We start from the raw sequence: 10271 nt of genomic DNA, 5'->3' as shown, positions 1-10271 counted from the left end.
TCTTTTCCTAGGGCTGTCCTGATGAGTGCCAGTTTCATCATAATGTTTTCAAAAGTCTTTGCGAATGCACATTAAGAAAATGTTAAGATTAAATTGACTCAAACAAATCGACTCGAAAATAGCTTATATCCCACCGCAGTATGAGCACCAAATAGCAGAATACAGGACATTTAAAAAAATAAATTTTTATGCAACATGGGATTCTGCAATATATTAATATTTAAATATTTGTTTTTTATAAGTGCAATATTTTATTGTTTAATAGGGCACTGTGCAATTTGTCACATTTTGTATCTGGTTTGTTGCCTTGGTTTGTATGTTTTTATTCTTTATGACACTGGAAAGGTTTGCACCTTAATCTCGTTATACTTGGTATAATGACAAAAAATAATAAAATATATATATTATATAATAGATAATGATAAAGATATTTTATTCTCTATTCTGTTGTAAGCTGTGCATTCTAAGCAAGAGGTGCTAAATTAAAGAATCTAAAACATAAAACATTCTGCTTTGTTTAACACTTTTTTGTTTGCTAAATAATTGCATATGTTTGTCTTTATAGTGTACAGGTATATAAACATATAATGAAAAAAAAACACTGAATTTAAGATGTCTCCAAACTGACTGGTACTGCTGGTACTGTATTATAATACCTATATACTTTTTTCTTTTCTTTTCTTTTCTCAGGCTCATCATTCATTTGCATGTAAAACTGAATCGTCTTTCAAACCCAGAGCGTCCCTGTTCAACTACGGCAGCGTGTGACGTCAGCAGCGAACTAGCCGTGCGCCATTCAGCAGAAGGTCCGGCCCCTTTTTCAGCCAATCAGCGCCCGTGTACTTTTCCTCCTGCAGCCACTGCACGGACGCTGAACCGCAGCCTACTATCATTGTATCACTCCGCGCAGGCTCACAGAGGCAGTCCCTCAGCCCCCAGGCTTATGTGCTGACGAGGGTACTGAGTGTACTGGCTGTAAACCGGCCGCACTTAGAATACTTTTAATACTTTAAATACAGCCAGGTCTGGATAAATACACACGTTTACCTTTAAGACGTTTCGGTATTCTCTATTTCATTTAAGGTAAATACGGTTATCTATCTATAAATGCAGCTGAAACTACTAAAATAGCCTCGAATTTATTCTTTAACTATACTTTTTATAAATCACTTCTTTATGGTTGTTTTTTCACTAACAATCATAGTGAGTATATTGGATTAGCACGTTTAAAAGATGTTTGACCACCTGGCTTTTTTGTATTATGATTATTATTATTATTTATTAATTTTTTGAATATCATTTTTTAAATAAAAACAAACAATAATAAAATTTATATTAAAAATAAGAAAACCTTATTTTTGTTCTTTGTTATTATTATTGTACTAGCCAGAAGTATAATATAAGTAGAAAGTACCAATACCTGCTGAGGGCTTTTAGAGTACAGAAAATTTTAGTTTTAAAAAATAATAAACAAACAAACTTAAATAAATAATAATACAAATAAAATAAAAAATAAATACCTAGATGTACCATCTCTGAATTACGTTACATTAAATCATCGTTTAAATGTGTTTTTTCCAAATATATACATATATATTATTTTTAAACCAGCTGGCTAACTTTCTCTTTAACAGATGGGACAGCTGGAACTAGATAACGCGTGACGTCCCACTCCTTTTAACGGGCGAACCACCCACCACCATGTAACAGAATCGGACACATTTTGATCGAGGGCGAAGCGAGCCAATTGGCGCGCGGAACATCACCGTGTGGGCGGGCTTTTCTCGCAAATCGGACCAATCGCAGGTGCGCGTGGGGCGTTCGCATTGTTTTGACCTTTGAAACCGCATCACCGCCCTCCTCGTGTCCGTGGCGGAGGGAAACTATAAATACAGGCGGGTGACAGCAGTCGGACGACGAAGTTGTAAAAACACCCAGGTAGTGAGGGTGAAAAGACGCGTTTAAGGAGGTTAAAGGAAGCTAAAGGAGGCGAATTTAAGCCTTTTTTGGTGTTTGCAGGCGCCAACGAACTGGAATAACCTTTTTTATGTTAACTTACTTAATGTGAAGAATTTGTGAAGTATTTATACGTTTTTTTCTATTTGCACTAGTTACTAAGGGTAACGTTACTTCAGCTACTGAACCTGTTTTTTAAAGAGGAAAGTAAGTAGATGTGCTTTTATTTTCATAATTTTTGGGGGATTTATGTGTTTTGTGTGTGTTTTTATGTACGTCGGTTGCTTGACAGTCCTTGACAGCCATGTATTATCCTGTGTTTTTACTGTATTTAGCTCGTTAGAGGCGTATTTGTGCGAAATGCGGTGTATTATTGGAATTCTGGACATGGAAAGAACTTAAATATTGAGCCAACTTACTGCGTCAGTGCTAGGAATGAACTACAGAGGCTGGGAGGGGTTTCTAGCTAGTTAAACTAGCAGATGTGCGGAGTCCAGATCCGGAAGGTGAAAATCCGCCCCAGGGTTTCGTTCCAAGCGCCTGGGCGGCTCTGCTGCAGCCTGCTGCAGCCCAGGCGCTTGGAACGAAACCCTGGGGCGGATTTTCACCTTCCGGATCTGGACTACCCACATATACTAGTTTACTCAGTAAATATCCTTTAAAAAACATTTCTACATTGTTCTCTTATTTAACGCAACCAAATGCTGAAAGCTATGTTAATCACTAATTTGCAGCCTTTATATTTGTATTAATAACGTAAATAAACGTAGATTAGTTAAAAAAGTCTAGGATATCTAAACAGCTTGGACTGACACTTTACACACTATTGCGTAGCAAATCTGCACATATACTGCAAAAAAGTGAATATATCCAACTTCGTGACAATGAATCTTATTTTCTTTCATAATAAGTGCAAGATTATGTTGCTTATTTAAGAAATAATGATCTTAATCAGTCCTAATCAGAGTTTTTACCTTATTTTAAGTCATTTGAACTCAAAATAAGCACACATTTCAGTCATTGAGACTTTGCAATTGTGGATATTAAGAAATCTTAAACATTTGCTTACCACATTAACTTAAGTATTGAGGTATTTTACCTGTTAACCTGTGTTTAACTAGCTAATTGTTCAGTGTAACCTTAGTTAAGCTAGATAACTTGGATAAGCTGGTTACTTGTATGTCAAAAGGTTTGCTAGCAATAAATTTTTTTTTTGCCTAATTTAAGCATGCACTTTTCAATTTACGTAATTAAATTTTGTCTTATTTTTATATTGTTATTATTATTATTATTATTATTATTATTATTATTATTATTATTATTACTACTACTACATGTTTAACAGTGTAGATAAACTGCAAAAAACTAAATCCTGGAAAATTAAATGATTTAAGTTCATCGCCATAAATCTTCATTTGTTTTTTGTTTTACAAAGCATTGCTACTAAGATTATTTGGCTTATTTTATGAATGATCTTATCTTTAATCATTTTCAGCTCATTTTAACTAATCTAAACTCAAAATAAGCACCAAAAAAGTAAACAGTTAAATTATTCTTGTTCTTGTGTCTAAATTGAACCAAAAATCAATGGTTTATGCACAAGTGTATACATTAACTTTTTAACTATTGAAGCATGTAACCTGTATTTAACTAGCTAGCTCTTAGTTTACTGTTACATAATTAAAGGTAGATAGGTACCTGGTTAGTTGTACGTCATACAGTTTGCTAGCTAGCAAATAAATCAACTTGGCCATAAACAAAACACAAACATTTAAAACATTTAATTTAACCCTTTTTATTATTCTGGCTAGCTAATGAGCTAACTAATTAGTTATATAACACACTAAGAGAAAAAGTGCATTAGAAGCACCTATTATCCATAAAAACAGCTAGTTAATGCAGCTAAATAGGTTATTTAATGCAGACTATTTCTTGTTAACAGTTTACAATAAGGGTACATCAATTAAGATTTACTTATACCAGGAATAAACATTGTTAAATGGTTTATAAATTATTAATTATTAATCAACACTATTTAAGACATAACTAATTAGATAATGAGGGGGTAATGGCAAGTGACCAATATGTTGTAAGTACTGTTAGCTAATGAACGTACCCTTATTGCAAAGTATTGGCTAGCTTACTTATGGTATATAACTAGACAGATAGCTGGTTAATTGTAAAACGTCAAAATATTTGCTAGCAAATAACAAACTAACACAAACATTTAAACCTTTTTATTTAGTGAGCTAACTAATTAACTATCTATAATGATTGGACACTAAAAGGGGAAAGTGCATTAGAATAATCTCTAATCCACAATAAAAAACATGAATGACAGCTTTGTACTAATGTATAAAATCTGTAAATAAGTTAAGATTGCTAAACTAAATAACAACTCCTAGTTGCTTATGTAAAAAGGTTATTTTAGGCTAAATATTTTTGGTAACACTTTGCAATAAGGGTGCATCAATTATCAATGCTTACGACATACAAGGTGATACAAGGTAAAGAAATCTCTACTAATAATAAACACCAAGACTATTATGATTAGAAAATGGGAGTAAAGAATCTACTGTTTAAAATGATATTTAACTAAAACATGGTTAGATAGCTATTTTCTATTTTTTATAATTTAAACAAACCAGACGATCATTAATTCATTATTTTACATGTTTTCTAGAACTTGGCTATAAGTTAAAGCAGCTGAATTACTTTAAATAAAGCAAATAAGTCTAAGGGAATAACTTTAACTGATGTATATTGGTCTATTAAAGGAAATGGGGACTGGAAAAGGGCTGTCCTCACTTTCTAAGCTTAGCTTAGCTCAGCTTAGGCCTGTCATGATTAAAAAAAATTTGTGGATGATATATTGTCCTAGAAATTATTGCGATAAACAATAATAGGCATTTTAAGACATGACATTAAATACCACTGACTTAATATGATAATAAGAACAGCATAACAAAGCAATTAGACAAACTGGCTGAAATAATACAATTCACTGTTATATATGTATATATGTACAAACATACAAATAAACACATTTATAGATAATATCACCTTTATCAAATATTATTGATATAATGTCCATTTATTGTATGCTTTGTTGATGATGTAACTTTCATGACAGGCCAAGCATAGCTAGTTAAATGTGTTGTTCCCCAGTCTCAACAACCACCGTAACATTAGCTTAGCTAGTTCTCCAGCTCTGTCCAAAAATAGCCTGAACTAGATCTAGTTCTCTGTTGCCGACTCGGCTGTATTGGTCTGGGCTGTAGTGTAAGCTAGTTATTATGTAATGCGATCAGATCTGTGAGCCCCACAGCTGCCTAGCTGCCTGCCTCTCTGACGACAGACTGCACAGCTATAGCTCTCAGGCTTACGTAGATAGACAGGACTGACCATAATTCCCCTGTCTGTCCACCTCACACACCAGAATACACCAGCTAAATATACAGCTCTGGATAAAATTAAGAGACCACTTCAGTTTTTGAACCAGTTTCTCTGATTTTGCTATTTATAGGTATATGTTTAAGTAAAATGAACATTGTTGTTTTATTCTGTAAACTACAGACAACATTTCTCCCAAATTCCAAATAAACAATTATTTGCAGAAAATGAGAAATTACTGAAATAACTAAAATAATGCAGAGCTTTCAGAACTCAAATACTGCAAAGAAAACAAGTTCATATTCACACAAAGTTTTAAGAGTACAGAAATCAATATTTGGTGGAATAACCCTGGTTTGTAATCAGTTGTCATGAATCTTGGCATGTTCTCCTCCACCAGTCTTACACACTACTTTTGGATAACTTTACGCCACTCCTGGTGCAAAAATTCAAGCAGTTCAGCTTGGTTTGATGGCTTGTGATCATCCATCTTCCTCTTGATTATATTTTAGAGGTTTTTAATTTGATAAAATCAAAGACTCAACATTTTTAAGTTCTCTTATTTTTTTTTTCCAGAGCTGTATATATGATAAGCCCTTTTAACCTAATATAACACCAGCTTTACTTTTTAAACTCAAATTACAGATCTTTATAATCTCTGTAATGAAGCTTTTACTAGTACAAACTCTAATTTCAGATGAATTGGCTGTACAAAAGAAATGATTGTGATTGTTATTGACACTAGTGAAGACATCATTATTAATCATTACAAAAACGATTAATCTATTCCTTCCATGTTTTCTAATCACTAATGTATTCAGTATTTATGTATTAATAATTAGTAGAGACATTTCTTATCCATTTAACAATGTTGATCACTGGCACAAGTACTGTTAACTGATCCCTTTATTTTTTATAGTGTTACCAACATATTTAGCATAAAATAACAACATATGTACATAAGCTGCTAGAAGTTCTGTTCTTAAACTAGCTTAACTGACCTAACCTACAGATTTTGTACACCAGTAGTGGTGACCAGCATACACCAGCTATATATACATATATATAGATATACATAGATATATACACATACATCATGTTTATATTTATTTATGTATATATGGCAAACCCTTTTAATCTAAAATAACACCTGCTGTATAAGTCCTAACTCAAATGTACTGATTAAAACTCAAATTACAGAACTGTCATACAGCTTTTTAGTAGTAGAATCTCTTAGAAATGTGCAGATCTATAAACCACATTACCAGGACCAGTCTCTTATTGACAATTACATTTTTCACTGGTAAAAACTTGCTGGTACGTAATGTAATTCCACATAAATCCAATGTAATTATGTAACTTCTGGTGTCATTTTAGGCTTAAAATGTTTAGCCACATGGAGCCAACAATGAGACTTATCCTATGATGCCTTTATTCAGCATAAGTGTCCGTTAGTTAGGTTTTGGAAAAGGTAGTAGGAAGCAGATGTCCTTGTTTATTAGCATTAATAGCTAACTAGCCATATAATTATGTTCTTATTCTTCTTCTTAACAGTCATACCTTCAACTATTGTTTGCTTCTTCCATAACCCAACCATTTTAAGTATAAACCCATAAAACCTTAACCTGTACAGCTGAGCTGTATTCATATACATGGATGTAAAGGGTGCATATAGTTCTTTATTTACTGTATGTTAAAGTTGCTATAAAAGTTGCTGTGTCATATATAAAAGCTGGGGCTTGTTGCCTCAAGCTCTTCTTTTAATACTTTATTCTGATGCTGGTTGTTAATAAGAATACCAGCTGTTGTTTTTTTTTTACCTCCATTGGAAACTGTTGCCAGTGACAAAGAGCAGGATGTCCCCTTCATTTGGACAGTGTCAAATATCTCATACTCTCCAGCATAGTGCTCAGCTATAGAGCTATTAAAGAAATCGAATAATTTAATATACTTCTGTCTAGAGAAGTTTTCATATATATACATATACAATGATTTATATGATTTAATGATATATAATGAAACTTTAAGATGTAATGTAAAGTATTAGTATTTATTAGGAATGCCAAAAACACATGCTGAACATCTAAATATATATCAAAGTATATCTGTCTGTATTCAATCACAATCTTTTTGTAGCAACATTTGAACAAAATTCTACTTTAAATATTTCAAAAACATATTTCAACCCTAGATTTTTTTTTATATGTTGAAAATTATTCCATATATTAATAGCCATGCTCTAGTATTGCTACTGTGTTGAGGTTTTAGCTAGACACCAACACATCCAGATTAAAATTAATGCTTAAAATACGAAGTTTTTTTTCTGGTATAGTCAGTTGTTTGGTTTAATCATTTAAGTAGTTTGTGCCAAACAAAGGTTGATTGTTTTGCACAGGGTGTCTGTCAAATAATTTTGCATTAGGTTTAGATAATGTCATGTTATTTTATGATATTTGTTCAGCCTATTTTTTATATATTAAACCTTTCACTCTGTCTGTTTCTCTAAAGGAACTGGATCTCTCATCTGTGGAAGGAGACATTATTTCCTCTGCAACCAGCACTTTGTTCCTTTGCCTGGCTCCAGCTGAACCTTGTCCTGTGGGAGGCTTGATTGTAACAGCACAAGATTTCCACCGCTCACCGGAAATAGTGATATTTTGCACCTGGGCCGTTCAGCAGCTATGCAGCTTGAAATCCAAGTAGCACTCAACTTTATAATTTCTTACTTGTACAATAAGCTGCCGCGGCGGCGCGTGAACATTTTCGGCGAGGAGTTGGAGCGGCAGCTGAAGCAGAAATACGAGGGACACTGGTATCTGGACAAGCCATACAAAGGATCTGGGTTTCGCTGCATACACGTCGGGGAGAAGGTGGACCCAGTCGTCGAGCAAGCAGCCAAAGAGAGCGGGTTGGACATCGAAGACGTCCGCAACAACCTGCCTCAGGACCTTAGCGTTTGGATCGATCCTTTCGAGGTGTCTTATCAGATCGGGGAGAAGGGACCCGTCAAGGTGCTGTACGTGGACGACAGCAACGACAACGGGCTGGAGTTGGACAAAGAGATCAAGAACAGCTTTAACCCCGAAGCCCAGGTCTTCATGCCAATCGCCGAGCCCGTGGGACCCTCGCCCACGTCCAGCTCGCCGTCTCCTCCTTTCGGCCAGTCGGCCTCGGTCAGTCCCACCTTCATGCCCCGCTCCACCCAGCCCTTAACCTTCACCACTGCCACCTTTGCCGCCACCAAGTTCGGTTCCACCAAGATGAAGAGCAGTGGGCGGAACAACAACAACAGCAACAAGGTGGCGCGGAGCTCCCCCACCAACCTGGGCCTGAATGTGAACAACCTCCTGAAGCAGAAAGCCATCTCCACGTCGATGCACTCTCTCTACGGCCTGGGCTTGGGCGGGCAGCAGCAGCAGCAGCAGCCGAAGACCTCGGCCCTGTCGCCCAACGCCAAGGAGTTTGTGTTCCCCAGCCTGCAGGGCCAGGGCAGCCCAAGTGCAATGTTCCCCGGGGAGGGCACCCTCAGCCTCGGCTCTCTCCCGTACAGTAATGCCTTTGACGTGTTCGCCGCCTACGGGGGCCTGAACGAGAAGTCCTTGATGGACGGCCTGAATTTCAGCTTGAGCAACATGCAGTATTCTAACCAGCAATTCCAGCCAGTGATGGCCAACTAGGAAACAAAGATGTGACTAAAATGACCAGAGATATGTGACTGGGGTCGGGGCGGGAGGGTTGCGGGGGACGGGTGCTTATTTTCAAAAATTCTGAAAAAGAGGAAAAAAATAGAAAAGCGAAAAAGAGAAAAGCTTACATGTCAACTGTACAGTCCCAGTGTACAAGTCTAAGAGCATGAGCCCGAGGGTGAACTACTTGGCCCCCTTGAGTTGTTTATTTTTTTGTTTAGTTTTTTTTTTTTTGTTTTCTTTTTCTTACTTTTTTATTATTATATTATTTTTTTTAATAATGAAGCTTGTAGTACGACGTGTCCAAGCTTGGTTACCTAAAACTCAACATTATATTGTTTTTCTTTTGCCAACCAAGCACAAAATTATTTTTATTGATTGACCGTTTTAAGATATCTCTATGAGGAGGAATTAAAACACAAGTCATGGCCTCTTACAGTATTTAAGATATAGCTGGACAGCCAATTTTCAAAGGATTGGCAAAAAAAGAAAAAAAAAAAACTAAGTGGGATTTCCTGGTCTTTTTTCTAATTGTATAATTTAATTTAGTACAGAGTTTGTAAAATATCAGAGTATATATTGTTTCTACGACATGGTATTGCATTTATATCTTTTTACTACTCCAGTGATCCATGATGGCTGCAGCAGCTTTTGTGTTATTTTCTTTTTTTTATTGAAATTGTAAAAAGAAAAAATGAATCCATCTTTAAAAAAAACATCTACTATACTAAAGATTGTGTACAGAATATTCCGTAGTGGTGGGATTTAAGAATATTTACTTTTTTGAAAAAAAAACATAAGAGTTGTATTTTCTGTTAAGAGTTAAAAGATTTTTGCTATATTATGGACAAATTGTAATCGTATATTAATTTTGTACCTACATTGTGCAATACTTGATAAACAAAACGGTATAACAAAGTATTTGGAGTCAGTGTCTTACATGTAAAGAGGGACTGATAGTTTATTAAGTTTGTATTAAAATGCTTGAAAATATATTCTTGTCTAACCAATTTTTTCTATTGATTGTGAGAGCTGCATGTATTGAGCAGTCTCGTATTACAGCAGAACTGCTTGGTGCTGAAGAACCTTTTAGAGATTTGAGCACAGTAATCAATTATATACTGTGACTATAGAGTAATGTAGCAGTAACTGCTTTCATGGTATACCGTGGTATGAAAACAGGTTACCATACAGTGAATGCTTGATTATTACTGGTGTAAAAGGAAAATAACATAG

General features: G+C 35.2%; 1 protein-coding gene across 1 annotated transcript; it reads left to right on the top strand.

Annotated features, from left to right (window-relative positions):
- Nucleotides 1-1897: 1897 nt before the first annotated feature.
- tob1a (transducer of ERBB2, 1a) lies at nucleotides 1898-10028 on the top strand. Its single transcript, XM_007241722.4, has 2 exons — nucleotides 1898-2163; nucleotides 7858-10028. The coding sequence occupies exon 2, from the start codon at nucleotides 8031-8033 to the stop codon at nucleotides 9024-9026; it is 996 nt and encodes a 331-aa protein (XP_007241784.3). The 5' UTR covers nucleotides 1898-2163; nucleotides 7858-8030; the 3' UTR covers nucleotides 9027-10028.
- Nucleotides 10029-10271: the final 243 nt, after the last annotated feature.

This window comes from Astyanax mexicanus, chromosome 19 (genome assembly GCF_023375975.1).
Source record: "Astyanax mexicanus isolate ESR-SI-001 chromosome 19, AstMex3_surface, whole genome shotgun sequence".
Lineage (NCBI taxonomy): Eukaryota > Metazoa > Chordata > Actinopteri > Characiformes > Acestrorhamphidae > Astyanax > Astyanax mexicanus.
The sequence above is the reverse complement of the archived record's forward strand: the minus strand, read 5'-3'. Positions and strand labels throughout refer to the sequence as shown.